This window comes from Eretmochelys imbricata, chromosome 2, assembly GCF_965152235.1.
Source record: "Eretmochelys imbricata isolate rEreImb1 chromosome 2, rEreImb1.hap1, whole genome shotgun sequence".
Lineage (NCBI taxonomy): Eukaryota > Metazoa > Chordata > Testudines > Cheloniidae > Eretmochelys > Eretmochelys imbricata.
This window is the reverse complement of record NC_135573.1, coordinates 182,347,332-182,368,204: the sequence shown is the minus strand read 5'-3', so window position 1 is coordinate 182,368,204 and position 20,873 is coordinate 182,347,332. Positions and strand designations below refer to the sequence as shown.

Below are 20,873 nucleotides of genomic sequence, written 5' to 3'. Positions count from 1 at the left end.
CCATTGATTGCAGCAGGGGCTCCTATGCATGGCACTTACCTGAAGGCCATGAGTTGGCTAACAATATTGAATTCAGTGGACACCACCTCTAAAAATGTGGCCTGATGTATCCAAAACTATGGCAGAACCAGGAACAGAACCCAGATTTCCTGAGGTTTAGGCCTATGCTTTATAGACAACCATCCTTGCCTTCATAAATTATGTAATTATTAAGGTCTAGTTTTGTACTGAAATGCCAGCTCAGCCCCATGTCATGACTTATGCTGGCCCCACTAATAAAAGAATATTGAAGCATAAGTAAATGGTATCCCCTCAACCCAAAAACTCAGCCTCCGGTGATATCTGAATAGTAACCTACAATCCCAGATCACACTTTTTACCAACTATAATGAACAAAAAAGAAGTTTGAGAAAAAATTCAAAAAACTTTCATGTTTTTCGTCTGCTTGTCTTTGCAGTTTCATCACCATTTGCTATTTTAGCGATGGACTAACAACGATTAATCGATGGAGTCCCCTAACTTAAGGCTCTGCTGCCTACAAATTTGGGAAAAATAAACCTTAAATCAAACTGACATGCCAGTACAATTTATTATTTTCTTACTTCAGTTTAGCCTGTTCGCTTTTCTGCATACATAGCAGTCAGTCTCTCTGAATCATTGTATCTGATATGATTTAGTCATGTTTCATCTGTACAGTGTACAATATGCTTAGAGTGCCATCATGTGACTGTGTGGGAATACTGCACTACAGATGTATTTTCTTTTGATGCACTCAATAAGAGGAAATCAATTTTCAGCCAACATACATGTGAATGACCTTAAAAGTCAGATGTATTTATTTTTTAAATGGGCACCTAAGCTTTGTGTTCTCTGGGGCCTATTTGCAGGTGCAAAGGCAGGTTTGACACATTCAGTGTGTGTGCTGTATATTGAAAAGAAAAATTTTTTTTGCCCACAGTGAGACACCAGTTTTCTGAAGGTGTTACCTATGCTAAGTATTGTACCCGCCACCGTGTGTTGAATGTTGGCAAATAATGAACCTTCTTAATAGTGACCGCAGTCTTTCTTCTGCCAAGTAATCACACAGCATCATAAAATTATACATAGTGGAGATGGAAAATTCCTATTAGGCCATCTAATCATCTCCATCCTACTTTCTAGTGCTTTGTCCCATCAAGTTTTAAATGGCCCATTGTGACAGGGTGCCTGGATGGACTGCACTGAGAATGCCATATGCAGAGCAGACTGCAAGGGATAGGGGAGATAATCCCCTAAACTGGTGGTTTATTCTATAATTAGATTCATCTAGCCAGTAACAAAACAGCTTCTGTAATACCGCACGGGTTAAAAAAAAAACATCAAATACAGTCTCCTTTAAGAATTCCAGCCCTTGACTTCCATCTAGACAGCCAAGTCTAATATAGTGAGGGATTCCTGAAAACCTGATTCACCATACGGGAAGTTCACCAGTCCCAAAGGACTGGACACTTATCCCCAGATCAATAGGAGTCTCAGACCATACACAATAATCCCGCTGATGCCAATGCTTTAGTAACTAAAACTAAAGGTTTAATAATAAAAAGAAAAAAGAAGAAAGTTGCAATTGGTTACAAGATCAATATACATACAAATATGTGTAAAGTCCTTAGGTCAGTTTAATAGTACAGATGGTGAGGCTGCTGATTTGTAAAACTCTTTCTGGAATCAATTTAAATGGTTATAGTCCAATAGACAGTCCAGGTGTGTATATATAGTCTGTTCAGATTCTTCAAGGAGAATTCCAGGTGATCCAGAGTAAACCTGGAGACCTCAGTCTTATGCCTTAAACCTTCCCTGTTAAAGTTTAAGCAGACTGAGATGGCAGGATCAGGCCGGGGCTTTCCTTTATAGCCCTGTAGCAACCTGACAAGCCTCTTGTCACAGCAAGACCTTCCCCTGAGGAAGAACAGGCAACGGTGGACCACTGCTTTGAAGCTAATCTTCAATTTCCTACATACACAGGTGAACTAGTGCATTCATTCACATAAGGCAATTAGAGTATTTTATTATAGCACAGAAAGTTAAGCTGAAGACAATGCAGATAATATTAGTTTCCTACAGGATCTTACATCTTTGATCTTAAGGTTAACTGAACCATCCTCATGAATAAGGCGGCAATTAAGATATGAAAGGGAATTAGCATCTACAAGCTAATCCAGTTACATGGTTAAACTCCTAACAAGATATAGGTAAACACAGACAAATACACTTGACTTCCATCCTTGATTTCTATTACTACAAATAAATGGGTTAATGATTGCTGGTCTAATATATCTCTTTGAAGTTCACATACAAGTAGGTTGTTCTGATTACATTTTAGTGCCTCTTGTTAAATTGTTACGGATCATACACAGGTTGGCTGTCTGTCAGTGTCAGACCCATGTGTTTAGACTTCTCCTCGTAGCCCAAGGAAGTTATTCCCGCAGCTAAGAGATGCCCCTGTTTAGGATTCATATCTGACTCAAGTTTTCTTTTGTTTAATTTACACTCCCTCTAGTATCACAAACTGAGTGTATATATAGCAAGAGGTGCTGAAAGATTTACTGATTTGGTTAAAAAGCATGCTTGCAATACTATTTTAGGGCCTGATCCAAAGCCTGCTGAAGCCAAAAGGACTTTCCATTGACTTCAGTGGACTTTGGATCAGGCAATTATTGAACATCTGTGTTTTTATAACAAAAGAGCAACTTGAAACAGGAAGGTATTCCTAGAGCTTTAAAATTCTCCCTGCTCTGAAGAAGGAATTCCATTCAATATCATTGCGTTCTTGTAACAGACACTTCCTGCAAGGTCTGCAGGAATTTTGAGGCTCCAGAACTCTATATTGTAATGTAAGCTGGGGTGCCAAGACTGGCAGGCAATATGAAGTTAATGAGATTTACCAGAGATGCATTTCTATGCAACACAGTAGGCGTAGAAGTGAATGAGTTAAAAATTGGTTACTTACGAGCAAATCGTGAAAGTGGTCGAGCATTTTTGTTGCCTGTCTCATTTGCAACTGAAAAGAGAAAAATACTATATTAAAATTTGTGGGTCATACTGGTATTTTCATTAGCATTAGACAATATCCACATGTAAAACCTATAACTAGGGCCGTACCAATTTCACGGCCATGAAAAACGTGTCACTGACTGTGAAATAAGACCCCCATGAAATCCAATCTCCCCATGCTGCTGAGCGCACCTCAGCCAGGAGCTCCTAGCTGCTAATCCACCAGACTAGGGAGGGACAGGAGATGTCCTTCCCCTGAATGGCCGCTCTCAGTGGGGAGATCAGACTCCACCTCCAGAGCCAGAGCAGAAGTGAGGATGGTATACAAGGAAGGGTGTCCTTTTGTGAGGATATCTGGTCCATGCTGCTTCCAAGCTGGACTGGAAATACCAGTAAGAACAATCTTTCCCTTACAGCATCAAATGCAAGAAAAACTAATTGTGACAAGAAAGCGGTTTCATAAACTTCCATGAAGACAACACAGTATGTTGAAACAAAATCTTTTCAAAAAAATATCCAGTTTCATTTCAGGTTTCCCCTCTTATTCTCAAGTCTTTTTACATTTATCAAAACTGGGATAGCACGTGTTATCTAAATGCTCAGAAAGATTTCAATGGAGTTTATGGGCAACTATAATTCTCAAATTAGCCAGCAGATGGTGCTATTATGATGAATTATACTGTATAATCCCTTCCATTTGATTTTCAATCTCTCTCAGTAAAGGAACATGTATAAAAGCAAGGTGATGAGCACAGGGGAACTTGATGCTGATTTTTAATGAGAACTTTGCGGCAAGCCTATCAATTATTCCTCCTTATGAGCATTCATGAGAGCAGCCCAAGAGAGGGGTGTGTAGAAACAATCTCAGATTTGTTAGGATTGCATCTGAAAAATGGAAAGGGATGGGAGAGAGGGAGTGGAGAGGAGTTCTCTCCTTTTTTTGTGTTTTTTATAGTGTATAAAATTCTCAGAGGTGTTTTCCCCCTCACATGTTTTTCACAGTGGAAATTCCAGTCTTGTTTCCCATATTTTTTCCTGAAAGACACTCTGGAGAACTGAAGAACTGGAAGGTTTGTGTCATTAGAAACATTATGAAAAGGAAACCTTTGTAACTAAGAAGGGATTTCCCTCTCCAGAGTGTTTGAAGTGCTCTGGGGTTTGTTTTATTAAGGACTTGTCTTCACTACCATGTGACATCAGCGCCAGTGCATCGATTCAGCAGCCCAGATGTAGTACGTCTTCAACAGACGTGCTACATCGATGGGACAGCTCTCTCCCGTCAACGTAATTACTCCACCTCAATGAGACCATCTCCTGCTGACATAGCAATGGAGACACCACTTTAAGTCGATGTAATTTACATTGCTCAGAGGGGTGGTTTTTTCACACCCCTGAGCAATGTAAGTTACATTGACCTAAGCGGCAGTGTAGACAAGCCCTAAACACTAACTCAAAAACCTGACAAATGCTTGAGGAGGAAGTACATCTTTGTTAGTCAAATGTGGGAAAGAAGTTGACTTTTAAAGGTCTAAGAAAGTAAGTCACCATGCACACCCAAGGAGATTGCGTGTATTTCTGTGGTAACATGTAAGGTCATGTCACCTTTAAGTCTATTTCTTCAACCACAACCTACCCCTTTTTATGTTGTGCTCTCGGCTGATTTTTAAAACCAAGCATAAGCCTGATGCAATTCAAAATAATGAGGGTCCGATTTTCATATGGTGTGATCAATAACTCTGAAAATTAGCCCCTAAATTCTGAATGCTCATTTGAACACCAGAAACAAGTAATTGGACACCTAATTTGAGGCTTCCATGTTTGCAAATTGGACCATAACGTACTGTAGCTAAGAATGATGTCTGGATTTACAATTAAAAAGCCAACTACCCTTTTAAAATAGTGTTAATGCTACCACTACAGCAATAAATTCCAAGCAAACTGGGGAAAGTCCCAGAATGACACTACTAAATTGCTACAGCTCATGTAGAAAAGAAAATATGGCATTTTGGAATCTATTCCATTAACATTAATAAGAGTAATGCACACACAAATGGTTTGCAGTTTTCAGATAATCTCCTCCAAGAACCTAATATGCAAATCATGAGGTAATATTTACTTCATTATACAAAAGTGACATTCATGAATGATGGCTGAGGGACTCCAATTTAGAGTGTGAAATCCTTGCCCTGAAGTCAATGGCAAAACTCCCAGGATTTCACCCTCAGATTTTTATTCTACTTTGTTTTTTACTACTTCTATCTTCTGCATAAGGAAAGTTGGTCCAGTGGTTAGGGCACTAACGGAGAACTTGGGATACTCTGTTTCAAGTCCCTGTTCTGACATGGGTTCCCTACATGACCTTGGGAAAGTCATTTAGCCTCTCTTTGCCTCAGTTCCACATCTGTATAATGGAGATAATAGCACTTCCCTACCTCACAGCGTTGTTGTGAGGATAACTACATTGAGATTGTGAGATGTCAAATACAGCAGTAAGGGAGGGCCACATTAGTAGCATAGATACACCTATAGTAATTTAGCTTCTATTGATCTCAAATCCATTCTACTCGCTCCCCAACAGGTGCAGAGGTCTTTTAGTGGCAGAACCATTGCACAAGGTGAGGAAGAAGAGGAGAAGATTTGGGCATATCACTAAATGGGTCCACACTAGTGTAGGGCCAACTATTCACAGTGCTGCTTTTTCTATTCACAAATTATCAAACAGACTTTTAGGACCAGATCTTTAGCTGGTGAAAGTCAGTGTAGCCCTACCGACTACAGGACAAATACATCAATTTACACCTGCTTAGGATCATGGCTTTAGACTGTACAAAACTATTTGTTGTTCAACAAATGGTTATACCAATGTAATACTGCCTATGGATAGATCACAATTGAGTTGGCACGGGGACTACCACTTCCATTATAGTGCTATTCATATTGCACAGTAGTATTTGTGCCATGTGACTGGATACCTAGATCACATGGTCTTGTTTTGGTCTCTAATGGATGACATGTGATTAGAGGGCTTTCAAGATGGTATTTACACTGTTAGTGCAAACACTCATAGAATTTCCCTTGTGCAGGCCTTCAATTACAATCCTAAACAGTTTTTGTGCTAAGCTGTGCATATATGCAGTTGTTCCTTAACTTCTGCATTCTACCCAGAGGTGGTTAAATATCAATGCTCGCTTTAGTATTACCTGTGTAGTTTATAAAGCAATTTGGGTTCTTCCTTAAGACACAAAGAGCTGCTATAGACAGTTAATGTACAATAAGTTATTCTCATTACAGTGAAAATTGGGCTAACATTCCCCTGCTATCTATAGTCATCTGTCTTAATGGGCAGCAAAATATCAGTTCCAATCAGAGTCCCTCATATCAGATGCACTATGTTTCGCAACCACTCATCACAATGTCCAGAAGTTGTACCCTTTCAGGTTTCAGAGTAGCAGCCGTGTTAGTCTGCATTCGCAAAAAGAAAAGGAGTACTTGTGGCACCTTAGAGACTAACCAATTTATTTAAATTTAAATTGGTTAGTCTCTAAGGTGCCACAAGTACTCCTTTTCTTTTTGTACCCTTTCAGTTTGTTATTATTGCAATAGTAAATATATGATATCCATAGTTTGTTCTCAGACTAAAATAGACTACTCAAATATATGTGCATTGTATGCCAGTTTAAATATTAAGCCAGTTCTCAAATTTTTAACTTCACTGGACAAGCGTATTATCTCCTTTTTTTTATTTAAAAAGGTAGCAATTTCAGCAGTATACCTCCTCAATCAATCAAGCTGTCAAAAGTTCTTTGTCAAAAATCTCTAGTACAATTCAAAGAAAAAAAATATACCAATTTGTAGTAATAACTCACTCAGACTGACAGATGAAGACAACTGCATATCTTCCCCACACTGCCATTTAACAAATGAGATGCCAACAAAAGCCACAAATCACTTTTTCAAGAACTAAACACAAAAATATTAGAAATGGACACACTGCTTTAAATAAAGCAAGAACTCTTCACACATACAAATATAAGGACACAATTCATGCAAAATTTGAAAAGAATTTTCTTTGAAGTTAAAACACCCTTTTTCTCATTTTCATTCACCTCTCCTTAAAAGCTTGCCAACTGCTTGATATAACTACATAACTTTTAACAGTTAGTATTGGAACTAAGTAAGTTATTTCCTAGAAATAATAAGTATGGGGAAAATACAAGGCAATACTGCAGACAGAGATAATCATTACTAGTTATTTTAGGTCATACTGGCCAATTTTTCAGTAACCAGGACCATAAGCAGAAGAACCACAATATGATTTTTTTAAAAAAAGCTATTCTTGTGGAGTTTCTGATCCAACCAGAAGCATATGAAATCTCATGAGACAAATCACTCCTTGTGCAATTTTCAGTCCAGTATTGAGACCAAAGCAGCTGATATCTTTCAGATAACCATGGAAACTTTATCTGAACGGAACCTCTAAAGCTTTTGAAGTTCACCCATCACTACTTAAATTCCACGCACATGATCCATGGAAAGCTAAGTGAGCTGGTCCCACAGGTCTCTGAATCAAAGAATAGTTTGTTCCCTATCTAACTCTACCCAACGTTGTTAGCTCTCCAAGGATTCCTTTTGTGCTCGAGTACAGTACCATTCAATAATTTCAGCAATTCAATATCTGAGCTGCATGGACACTACTGTAGCCAGCATTAAAGCGGATGGTGTAATACAGGAAAAGGAGTCAGCAGAGACACCACTTACTTACGGAGAAGTGAGTGTTGAATCTATGTCACATGCTATTTTTGCTGATTAAAAAAAAATGTATATCAGAATAATGCACACCTCTATGGACTAAAAAGCCTGCTCAGTTTATTAAAACTTAAGGTATTTAAATGGAAAAGGCACAGCATTAATTTAATTTCTCATAGATTTAATCATTATATAATATTTTGCATTTCCTCAATGCTTTCCTTTTGAAGATCACAAATCACTTTGTAGACATGGTTCCATTTCAAAATACTCCTGTAACAGACAACTATTATCTCTATGTACAAATGGTGAAAGTCTATCTCATGTTTTCAAAACCAATTCTAAGTGTATCTGGGAAAATATGTGCAGGCTCTCTGCTTAGCTGCCTTTATGCACATCACATGCTATACCTGCTCAATCATTGGAAGAAAGCTGTCAAATATGCTAACAAATTAAATGTTTTCCATATGAAAGGAAATTAAACTGTAGATCAGTTAGATTCCTGAAAGAAAGTTAATTTACGGTGGAAGACGCTTTGCTCCCTCAGGTAACTTAAGTGTGCATCCTTGAAAGCACATCCACTGACTCTACAAGCACAAGATTTCACATCATCTGTGTTCCACTGACAAATATGAAAATGTTTTCAGAACTGAAAGACTAGGAACACACAATAGAAGAGTAGCAGAGAAGCAAGTCCAGGATACGTGTAACCGGATAACAGCAATTAATTTATTTTGTGCCAATTTATCCATTCCCCACAGACAGAGTCAGATTTTATTTACTGGCTTGCCTGAAAAAAAGGGGGTAGGTGTTAACCAATTCTGACTATTACAGACATTCTACGAGCAGAAAGCCTCCCAGAGCTCCAGGCATACGTAAGGAGATGCTACTGGTACAGCCCTTCATAGGGTGGGGACTGCTTCCACTTCTTTAATCCCCAGTGTCATAAGCCCCTTTGGAGAGTACAAAGAGAACAGAGTGTGCTTCTCTGAGCATAGGGACTGCAAGTGTGGCGGGCTTTTTTACACAGGGAGTTGAGGGTCCTTTACAGTTTCCCCCTCCCACCCTTCACACCTGCATAACAGCCAAACACAGTCAGTCTATTAGTAAAAAGAAAAGGAGGACTTGTGGCACCTTAGAGACTAACCAATTTATTTATTTGAGCATGAGCTCACTTCAAGCTCATGCTCAAATAAATTGGTTAGTCTCTAAGGTGCCACAAGTACTCCTTTTCTTTTTGCAAATACAGACTAACACGGCCGTTACTCTGAAACCAGTCTATTAGTAAATATTCTAAAAATCTACTGACATTTCAGGACAATGTAGTGATGAACAGGAAGAGGTCTCAAATCACACAGAGACTGAAAGCAAGAGAGATGATTTTATCTAACATTCTAGCATTACTGCCATAGTAAATGTGCCTAGTCCAACTCTTATTAGAATCAATGGAAATACTCCATTCCACTTCCAGGAGATTTGAGTCAGGCCCTAGGAGAGTAGGGCTCTGAAATAATTGCTCAGCCTCACAATTTCAGGTGTTTACTTCAAATTTATTTAACACAATCAGGTTACAGCACACTAACAGCTGTTTGTGTGCCTTTGGGAATGCACTAATCTGACATCAGTAAATAAGAAACATTTGCACTGTACAGCCTCACACACTGGATGATCACTGCATGAGACAACGAATTTCAAGTGGTTCAAGATGCAGCTGTTAACTTAAGAATGAAAGCAAGAGGAAAAAAAGCAGATTTTTCCACTCTGTCATGCCTGCAGTTGGCAAAAAATAAAACAAAACATTGTCAAAAAGGATTGCAAGAAATTTTAGGAATAGGACTCCAATTAAAGTGTATTTGTAGTCTGACATTGTGGGTAGAGCTAGCCAGAAAATGGAATATTTTTTCCCCCGTGGACCACTTAAAAAATAAGGTTTGTCAAAATTTGCTATGGAAAATTCTAACCTTTTTCTCAGAACACTGAAAATGAAAAATTTTGACCACTGGTCAACCTATATGTAGAGTTAATTTCACAGCACTCTATCAGCCAGCAGCACTTCCAGGCACTTGGAGAGAAAAATCCTTGCTAAAAAAGGGATACTACCTGGTACTTTCAGAGCATGCATCTCTACAGCCTTGAACATAGTGCTATGAGTATACACCTGTGCTATGAGTATAAAATGCTACCACGAGCACAAGAGCGAGGGGAAATAGTATGAGCTGGTGGCATTTTACACCCTCACAGGTGCAAATGATGACACAAGGCAGTGGAGAATAAGGCCCTTAAAGTACAGTTCTGCTCTGAAAAATTAAAGTGATTAAATATACTCAATAAATACAAGCACAATGCTGCTACATCCTCATTGTATGAGTACCCTTTGCTCAGCAAATAGTAGATCAAATCTGGACAATCTGGATCCTGGTTACAGTAGTACTCAAGTGGTACTTGCTGGTTCTTCGCTTTCCATCTTTCAACTCAGTGTTGAGGGGCTGTCAGTTGAAAAGCGCTTGATAAAAGTCAGTAATATAGGATTTTGCAGCTTGTCACAGAGTCAACATTATCTGTCTCCAAGAAACGCATATTGATTCTTTCCTTGCCAGTTGGTTGACAATAAGAGGCTACAACATTCTTCATGGAAATATGACAGATCCATTTATATGAAATCAGATACTGATGATATGGAGACCTTACCAAGTACTTCGCCTCACTGGGACGTTATAAAAAAGACTCACTCAATTTAAAGTTGTGAATGTTTAAAAACCTCCTGATGAACCCTGGAACGCCCTACCTTTACCAATACTTCAACATCCCTCCATGTTGTGGACTTCAACAGCCACCACTTTTCATTGGGCTACAGAGAATATGATAAAAATGGACTGGCTCTCCTAGACTTCTATAAATGATCTATCTCCCCCACTCCTCCCTCCCTCTAGGCAGTCAATCACCTTTTTCTCTCCAAACAGTGGAAACAGGGCTACTCTCCTGACCTCAGTTGGGTCACTTCAGCAGGGAGCCAACTGTTATCAGCCTCCTGCAGAGTTCTTCGAAACCTCCCACACAGTCAGCACCCTCCCACCCCCTGCCTATTCTTACTTGGATAGAAATGATGATCCACAGCAAGCGCTGTCCCTAGATTGAGGTGGAAATACAGAAGAGCAGACTGGAAAAAATACTCAGAGCTGCCTGAGAAGTATATAGTGTGCCTGCCACATAATACTCTTGTAGAAAATGCCTACACTTGCATCTACAAAGCAGTCTACAAAGCAGCCACTAAATCCAAAAGACTTATATACCCTGCTTAGATGAAGAATGTCCAAAACCTCTGAAGCAGTATGAAGCATTGGGTGACTCAGAGATAGCAAACTGCCTAACAGAAAGCCTCAATGCCCGGTGCAGACAATGTGGGGAAGAAGTTACATCAAATATGGACATAAAATATAGCAGAAGAGCATGCTCATTCACAGGGAAGCTTGGAGAAGCACAGAAACCATGGAAACTTGTGCAACTGCAAATACGACCACAACCAACAGCAGCAATACACTAATGCAAGACTTCTTTAGAACTCAGAGAGAAGACAATGGACCTGACCTCTTGCAGCACTAAATGGAAGACCCAAAAGCAGAGCAAAGTCAGGTAGCAATATTGTGACAGAATACACCCCAGTATTCACCCCTACACACGCTACAGTATTGTGTTCATCTTTGTTCAAGGTATCCTTGTACGGTATCATTTGAAAACTCAATTTGCTGATCAGTACTGTCCCGATAAAATGTGTGGCAACATTGTATGTGAAGTTACAAGATTTCCCTGTATGATGTTCAAAAGTCATGTAGCACCCAATTGGTCTAACAGGCCTGTCTTGAACAAAAGTGTATATATGCCTTGATTTGCATTTGAGCCATAAGCAGAGTTATCAAGCAGCAAGGGAAAACAAAGGTACCTCAAAACAGGTGAAAAAGAAAGAGCAGAGAACACCCTTCCACACTGACTGTCTCTAGTTCCAGCTGGAAATGTTTTTTAAAGGGGGGAGACAAACACTCCAAGACATTCCTCTCTCTCTCTCTCTCCCTGCCCATTGCATTCTCTACGCCTGAGAAGACAAAAGGAAACAGCCATTGAAACTTTTGGGAGAAAAGATCCCGACCTGAAGAGTTTGGTCAGTAACCTTGCTGGAAGCATGTGCTGAGAAATTTTGGTTGAATCTAATATAGTTTATTAAGTTAGGCATTTGTAAGAGTTTTATCTTTATTTTTCTTGTAACCTTTTCTAACTTTTATGCCTCAGTACTTGTACTCACTTACAATTTCTTTTTGTGATAAACTTAATAAACTTGTTCTACTATTTTATTTAATCCAGTGTTTTTAAGTTGAATTGTCTGGGTAAGTCTATTTAAAATAATAAGCTTAAAGGAATAATGGACTTAAAATATATGTACTGTCAAGGAGCTGACTGGGCAGTACAGAACATATTTTCTGGGGGGAAAACCAGGACTGAGGGTGTGTTGGTGTCACCCTGCACTATAAGCAAATGCCAGTGAAAGCCAGGGTGAAAATGGCAGGCTGCAGTTACACCGACACTCAGAGTGTGGCTTGAATGCTGAAAAGCTGTTTGTGAGCGGCCCAGGTGGGAGCTACTTCAGCAAGCTGTTGTAAGGCACCCAAGTAGCGGGGCAGGAATGACACAGCCCCCCCCCACTGGTCTGAATTGTTCCCCAGGATGTCACAAATATGTATCTAGCACACACTGGAGTAATTTAGTACTAAAACAGATTATTTTGTAAATTAGATGGCTTAGTCCATTTGCATCAATGACAAAAACAGGAAAGCGGTCACTAGTGTGGGTTGAAAGCCAATTGCACATGAGATGAAAAACTGAACTACATTAACTAAAGTCAATGAACAAACATTTTCATTTGCTGGAGGTCCCAGCAGTCTGAGAGTAAGGAATTAATTGCATGTTTTCATCATCAACTAATCCTTTAGGCTCTCAAGATAATAGCAGAGATCTGTATACAACAGAGAAAACAATACATTCCCAAGGAAGATGTCAACTGACAAAGGTGGGCAAAAGGAAACTTTCAGTTTCACAGTGAGATTTCAGTCATCAGCTGAGGAATTTTGCTGCATCCAGGAAACTCAAAGTATAAAAAACAATATATCTATTTCTTTCCAGATTTGGTATTTTAAAGAAATATCCTCTTGCTAGTTTGAAAAGCATTCCCCCCCCCCCCCCATGTTGAACACTGAGATAATCCTATTATAACTGATCAAAATAAGAATTAAATGGAGAAATAAAAGGTATCACCAAGATATTTTTCAATTCTTGCCTAAAATTTGGTGCTTAAGTCTATATTTAGGCATCTAAATTAGTGGCCTGATCAGCAGAAGTGTTGAACATGCAGCAGCTCTCACTGAAACAATGAAAACTGCTGGGCATGCAATACATTTTATGAAAAGCAGAGATGCATAGTTGGGACAGGATGATGAGGGGCACTACCTAGTTCTCAGTGAATAAAGGGTTAAACTTCAGTGTTCCCCTCTCCTTGCATGAGAGCTCAGAAAAAGGGCTAAAACAGTAGTTTCCTGTGAGGTGGGAAGGGGGAGTATCAAGTTCTGCACCCAGCAGTCAAAGACCCCCAAGCTGGGGAGCTTTTCTGTTTACTTTCTCCTTACATTACATTACATTCTGTTTACATTTCTCCTTACATTAATATATAATATGGCTGTGTGTGTGTAATAAGTTAAATTAATATGTGTGCACACACAGTACATAAACACACACACACATATACACAAATACAAATCACTCTACCATCTTACACTAGCCTTTGTGTTGCACTGCTTACAATTTTGCATTTTCTTGCCTGTACTGACCCAAAGGCAAGCCTTGTGTTGCTGAGGTCACGTTGATTGAACAACTCAAAGGTTATCAAAATATATAACAGAATCTTTTAGTTCTGTGTCCAAACAAATGGAAAACCATGATAGATGGATGCAGGGGTGGAAATGAGCCAGTATCAGCCTGTACGCAGCCCACATTAAAGCACTACCATGGCAGCGCTTTAAGGTCCCTGCCCCTTGTGCCTCCCCTGATCAGCGGCAGCTTTTGCCAATAGACCATCAGACAAAGGGCAGGGACTTCCCCTCAGTTGTGAAAATGCAACTACTGTGGCCTGTGCCTACAGCCTTCATCTGCCTCAGCCTAGCCTCCCAGCTCCCCCTTCAGAAACTGACAGGCTCCTCTTTTCCAATCACCACTGAATTCAGGGGGCCCACCACATTCTTCCTCAAGATGGCTTCTTACTAAAAGGAGTTAGTCCCAGGGTAAAAAATTACCCTCCATTACCACTCTCTCTGGCAGGTCCATAAAATAGGACTCTACTTTATTGTCTCTTGATTCTCCTCTGACAACTCCTGCTTGAGATGTGAGCAACATCCTTTGCCTCAGGCCAGGATGTCAAGTCCAAGGCTGAGCAGCAGGGAATAATAAAATCTAAAAGTCTCTGAGGGGCTTAAACAGAAACGTCCCAATGAGCAGGATATTCCATAATTGGCCACAAGGGTTTTTGGTATTTTCCTCTGATGCAGCTGTTACCAGTCACAGTAAGAGAGACACTAATGGACTAGATGGAACACTCGTCTGCTCCACTATGTTTTTTACATATGAATTGCCATTCACTTAGTGTTCTTTAAACCTCACCTGTAAAGTTTATAACATGTAAAATTTTAACACTACACCATTTTAATTCTTGAAAACACACTTTAAGCAGCTACAGTAGATGCAAAGAAAACTGAATAACTCAAGAAAAGTAACCACATAACTGACATTGAGTCACTCTTCCTATCTTGACTTCCCATTAACAAGTCAGAAGATATTGCAGACTATCATATTATTATTTTCTGGTTATTACTCATTTTATGATTAATCCAAGTGAATTTTGCCTTATTGAAATTCAGTGTGATGCTGTAACGTAGCATCACAAAGAATGCTAGGGAGAGTCTAACATTTCTAAATATACTCAATCTGTTCCTTCAGAATAAAAAGTCAGATGAGTTAGTTCCAGATGGTGACCTTTGGATAAGCAAAGTCATTAGAAATCATGAACCTCTGTGAAGCATGCTGCAAACATGGTATTAGGCTGGCCTGCATAGAATACACACAGGTGCTTTGTTTCCCACATGTTAGTGGAAAACAAAGCTGGCGTTACATTGCTGACAACTCAGCAGTACAAGTCCTCACAGTGCTTTTGTCATTTTTAACTCAAAAATGAACTAAAAATAAGTAAACCATTTCTAATAAAATAAAAACCCTGCACTTATAAAACCAGCAACACTTAAGACTTCTAATTGGGATTGTCAAAGAAGCCTGAGACAACTAGGTGCCCAACTCTTTGAGGCTCCTTGGAAAAGCCCAGCCTCCAGATCTAAACCTTGCACCTATATCTGGTGCAGCTGAAGCTCTCATCCCAGGCTAGACAGTACTCCAGGATCCTGCTGGTTATTTGCAGGACAATAGCTTGGTTTGGTGCATGATTCAACTGCACAAGCCCATTTTTACTGCAATTCCACTGGTGGCTCCAAATTCACGGGTGAAGAATCAAAAAGGTCTTTGAAGCTAAGGTTAAACTAACAGCTTTGGATCCTCTGCCCCTATCCAAGCCCAAACTTTCGATATTTGGGGGCAATTGGGTAACTTCAACAGTTCCCTACTTGCACTTCGTTTCCCCCACGCAGAAGAACTGGGATGTAACAGCTGGGTTCTCCTACCTGATGCTGTAGGTTCTGGTAATCTCCTGTTCCAGATTGCAGTCTCTCTCAGAAGCACTTGCATAATATGGAGTGTTAGAACCTCAGTCTGTATTCTGGGGCATGAAAAATATCCCAGAGAATGATAAAGTCTTATAGCCTGTAAAACCGAGGAAGTTCCAGATTATGAAGTTTACACTAAACATAAAGGGGTTCAGAAGAGAAACTATTCACTATTGAAATTACCACCTTCTGCTGACAGAAGTAGGGCTATGGACAGTCCTGTATAAAGAGAGTCTGAGGCTTCTAATACTGCTGGGGGTAAATCTATAGATGGTCCTGCCCAACTCTCTGAATTGTATTGTGTCCTCTATATTTCCCAGATACTCTTCGTCCCCCTAGATCTATGGGATTCAAATACTTGGATCTAGATTTTAGATCCCACTGGAGAGAAACCCAGTTACAAAGAATCTGAACTTTCTCAAAGTTCAAGATTTGGCTCCAAATTTTGGTTTGAGCCTATCAATGTACATTTTTCTTTAAGGACGTTCTTCTGCTTTGTTTCAATCATCCACCCAACTGTCAAAAAATAAATTGATTCACTGAGCATGTTCATTTGAGTGCATGTTATATTAGAAGTTTGAGTCACCTTTCTTATATTAGACTGGAGAGGCCATGATTCGAAGCGCCATGCTATTCCTAAGCCTATCATCTCGGGCTGTGCTTTGTATCCAGATGCAAATATGAATGGCTCAGTTTTGAAACTGCTTCCTATTCAACCCGGTATTGGAAACAAACACAGAATGTCCGTGTTTTTCCATCTGATTTTGGAGCACTCAAGCTCAGCATAGGTTGTTGGTGGGCATAATGGAAGTGTGGTTGATTTCAGAAATGTCACCTTGAATCAAATTTATACACTGATTCACACTACATTTTGGCTCAACAATCCAAAAGCAAGAGTTACCAACTTCTGAGCAACACCATCGTATTTTCAAAGGGTAGAAAAAAAACTCCACTCTGCATTATGGCCAAACTGGGCAGCTGAATCGGATATAAGAAAAGGGGAAGCAATGGAGGATTCAGATCACATTGGTGTTTGCATTTCTATGTTTCTAAATTTACCTACCTGCTTCTGAAAAAAAATGTATATAAAAATATCTTCACAGCTAAAATGATAGAACCTAATTATGGAAAAAGCTGCGGAAATTATCATGATTGGATGCCATTCAACTTACACTCCTGCAAAGTACTGAAAAGACCTTATTAAAAATAAGCCAGAGTTGCAAATAAAAGGCTAAAAATCTATAGGATGTGGCTCTTTTTAAGAAGCAGAACAGCAGCATCCACACTTGTCACTTAATTGCTAAATTTCCTTTCAGTGCATCCATTAACAAACAGCTTGTTCTGCAAATAGCAAGTGGCCATTGTGATGACTCCAAATGCTAACTGCATCTCTTATAGGGATGCATGGAAAAATAAAGGCATTGAATCCACACAAATGAGCTAGTTTGTTTTTATTAGTTCCACAGGAAGCAGGTCCAGACTCCCCACCACACTGTATAAAAGCATTAAGAAAATAATGGAATGACAATGTCCTCTGTTTCCAGACACTGTCCTAATGAAAACAAATGCAGAGCAAAATGCACTAATTTTAGAACAGTTCAACAGTATTTGCCTTCGGGTGCTTTATGAGCGGGAGGACTAAGTCTACCCCTCACCCTTAGCAAAGGTATTGAAAGATGCCCATTATTGATCACTGACATTTAGTAATTTAGTCAACAACAGCAAGTGTTCTGTAAAGTGTCTGACAATGATAGAGAAGTCCGCAAATTCTGCAGAAGGGACACACCGCATTAAGTCACGACGATGTAGAAAAACACAATATGCATAAAAAGAAAGGAGTACTTGTGGCACCTTACAGACTAACCAATTTATTTGAGCATAAGCTTTCATGAGCTACAGCTCACTTCGTCGGATGCATTCAGTGGAAAATACAAGATGCATAATGACAGCATCCATAGCTATGTGTTTTCTACCTGTTTTTTCCTTAGGTACATCAGCATAAAGTAGTTGTATCTTCCTTGTTTTGGCCATTGGTGGACCAGAGAAGTGAGAGGAAGTTCTCTCATCCCTTAAAGATACAGGTGTGCTGAATGTTTAACCAACGGATCTCTTTTCCCAACTATTTGTGAGGCATTTGAGTTAAATAAAGTTATTAACAAAAGCAAAGCTAAAAAAAGGCTTTCAACAGCAGGTCTAAAAATTCTTTCCCCTCTAAATTCCTCAGAATTAAATTTCCTTGGTATTTGTAATATGATCATACAAGCTCTATAGCTGCCCAAAGGATCTTTGTAGAAGTAGGAAATAAAGGAGACCTGACTTATTAATGTAAAGAACTAGCAGGAAAAAAAAACTTGTCACACATTTTACACACACACCATTAAGAAACAATAGAGGACAATTATTTGATGCTTGTATCTTGGCAACAGAAAGAAAATGAAAGCTTAGAATTTGTAGTACATTGGAAAGTGAAACAAATATGTTGAGTGATGCTAAAATCAACAACTTGGATTTGTTACAGTACTAATGTGCTACCACAGATTTATAAAGTGCCAGAGAACAGCAGCACTGAGTTTCTGGGCAAAAGGAAAGAAAAAGTGCAAGGGAGAGCACATGCTCTAGCATTAAATATTATTTCCTTTAAAACTGGATCCATTAACCTGGTTGTGTGGATTCTTTTGTGTACATATCTTTGAAAGTAATGGGACATGTTAAAAATCTCAGGCTTTGCCATGAGGTATTATAGCCACAGCATCAAAGCTGCATAGCTTCACAAATGTTTAATCCGGGGGGGGGGGGGGGGGGTTCTTTTGGAAAACATTTTCCAGCAGATTCATTACACAGTTACCATGGAAACTTTTTTTCTGTTGGTAAAGCACAGCCTGACAATAAGCTCCTGTGGATGTGACCCCCTGGATTTGAATTTCGCAATGCTAGTAAATGAGGTCCCATGTGAATTTCTCGAGGGCACCTTTATTCCCCTGCAGAGCATTATTTAAAAGAAAAAAATGATGCTGTTGTTCAAAGTGTGGCTGCAGCACAACAGCCTTCAAAATGTTCACGAAAAACCACTAGTGTGACCATGAACAGCTGAAGGAAATGCAACAAATGCTAGCCCACAACTCAGCAACTAACATAGGTTACCTCTGTTTTTCCTGTGCACTGTAGAAAATAAATGCTCAGCATACTGGCACCAATGGCTTAGATTGCTTGACTGGGTATCCCAACTCATGCCAGGTAAGTATTCCTTATTAAACAAGGGGATCACTGTCCCTCCTTAAAAAGGGGTGCTCTGTCTCCTTGTTGCAACCCCAAGAATTTCCTTCTTTCAACCCTGTCACCAGCACAGCCACCACCAGACTCCAGCACAGGCTGCAGTGTGATACATACTTCCCAACTATAAGAACAGTAGGACAATGGAACAGACTGGCTAGGGAGATTGTGGAAGGCTCCTTCACTGGAGGTTTTCAAAAGAAGGCTGGATAGTCTGTCTTGAATGGTTTAGCCACAACAAATCCTGCTTCTTGGCAGGGGGTAGAGTAAGTGACCCCTGAGGTTCCTTCTAACCCTGTGATTCTATATTTGTCTCAGAAGTACCACTAGGTGCAACTCCCTTCTGAGCCCATTAATAACTCTCACTCAATAGGTCTTGGGGGTTGTTGCCTCCACCCTCCAAGCATTGAGCCTGCCATCTCCGTAGGATATCTAGCCTGAGCCAACCAGACTGGAGAATGAAAAAGTGGGAACTGAACCGATGGCCAATACAAAGCACCAGTCATTAGCTCTCCAAAAAAGCCTCAGGTGTAAAACTGCATACCATTCAATTTTGTGGGACCATCCAATTCTCTGTTGTTTCTGGAATGCAATAGTGCCACATCACTTTACACTCGCACGGTAGAATATATTAAACTGAGTGCAATACAGAAAATCAGTGCAATCGGTACTCTGGAAGCAATTGTTCTGGTCACTACGAAATACTGTATGGATACAGCCACCACCTTTGATACAAAGCTAAAAATGCGTTCTTTCATGGACGCCTGGGTAAATTTTCAAAAGCATCTAATTGATTTAGGAGCCTAAGTCCCAATGACTGTCAGTGAAACATAGGCTCCTCCTAAGTCATTTACGTGCTTTTGAAAAGCTTACCCACTATGAAAATAGAAGATGTTCTCTTTCAATAGCATGGAGACCATAAACAACTCCATACCTAAAATCTCTAATATCATTAAAGCACTAAACAAAGTTCTAGCAGGATAAAGATCTAGAGCTTTCAATATCCATGATGCAGGTATCTCAGCCCGCTAGCTATTTGCAATGATTGGGAGATAGGATCAACAACAGAAAATCCAAAAGGAAACAAACCAAGCCATTGTTTCCTGCAGTTGCCTTTTCTCCTCTGCTTCTGAAGCGATAGGTTGTTTTCTATTGCCATGCAATAAACATCTGATACTGCCCAATGTGTGTCATGGGAAAATATTGTGTGTTCTCATGTGGCTTTTACAACCAAACTGCACTCAAAAGTGCAATGAGCTTCAATGGTAGTTCTGTATGCAGAATGTACGATCATATTCTAAATTGTGTCTTTTAGAAATGGTGAGGAGAAAATTCTGATACCATGGAATGCTCAGCATCCTTCATTATCACCTTGTGGTTAATTTAAGAATACTAACGTCATTACACTAGCATGAAATTGGACTGATCTCTGTGGAAGTCCATAGTGGTGAGTGTTTCAGTCTACTAAATTTCATGGCAAAAAGGACTCCTGTCATGAGGCAAAAGGTTTACCTAGCTGGAAGGAACTACTTCTTTCTTTAACAATTTATAATCCTAAAGCAGGGATGAAGTTTTTTAAAATCAGCATGGGCAGCTACGAAAGTGGGAGCTAAGTGGTAGGCTTTTTTTTTTTTTTAAACTTATTATTGAAAGCAGGTAGCTCGGACCAGACTATAAGATACCTATAGTTAGTAGGTGATGGCTGACTGCAAGTCATTCCAAAGTATTTCAGAACATAGAAGGTACGGACTCTGAGCAGCTATAATTCCCACAAGCTTCAGCGGGAGTTACAAAAGTCTAGCCACGCTCAAGTTTTGACCCTAAATTTTCTCAGCGGGCCTGATCCAAAGCCCATTGATATCAATGGAAAATTCCTATGCACTTCAATAGACTTTGTATCAGGCCCAATAAGAAAAATCTAGGAGAGACGAAGGAAGTTTCTAGGGAGTCTTTCTAAGTAGGGTTGCACTTGCTAACTTCCAGGTTCCACCCAGGCTTTGCTCTTTTGCATTTACTGCAGCC

General features: G+C 39.7%; 1 protein-coding gene across 2 annotated transcripts in view; it reads right to left on the bottom strand.

Moving 5' to 3' along the window:
- Positions 1-20,873, bottom strand: part of PDE1C (phosphodiesterase 1C) — a 505,580-nt gene that overhangs the window by 374,129 nt on the left and 110,578 nt on the right. For both annotated transcript variants that reach the window (XM_077809239.1, XM_077809240.1), the window contains exon 2: positions 2,987-3,037. In XM_077809239.1, the coding sequence (XP_077665365.1) occupies positions 2,987-3,037 (51 nt within the window). The remainder of the gene's footprint in view (positions 1-2,986; positions 3,038-20,873) is intronic.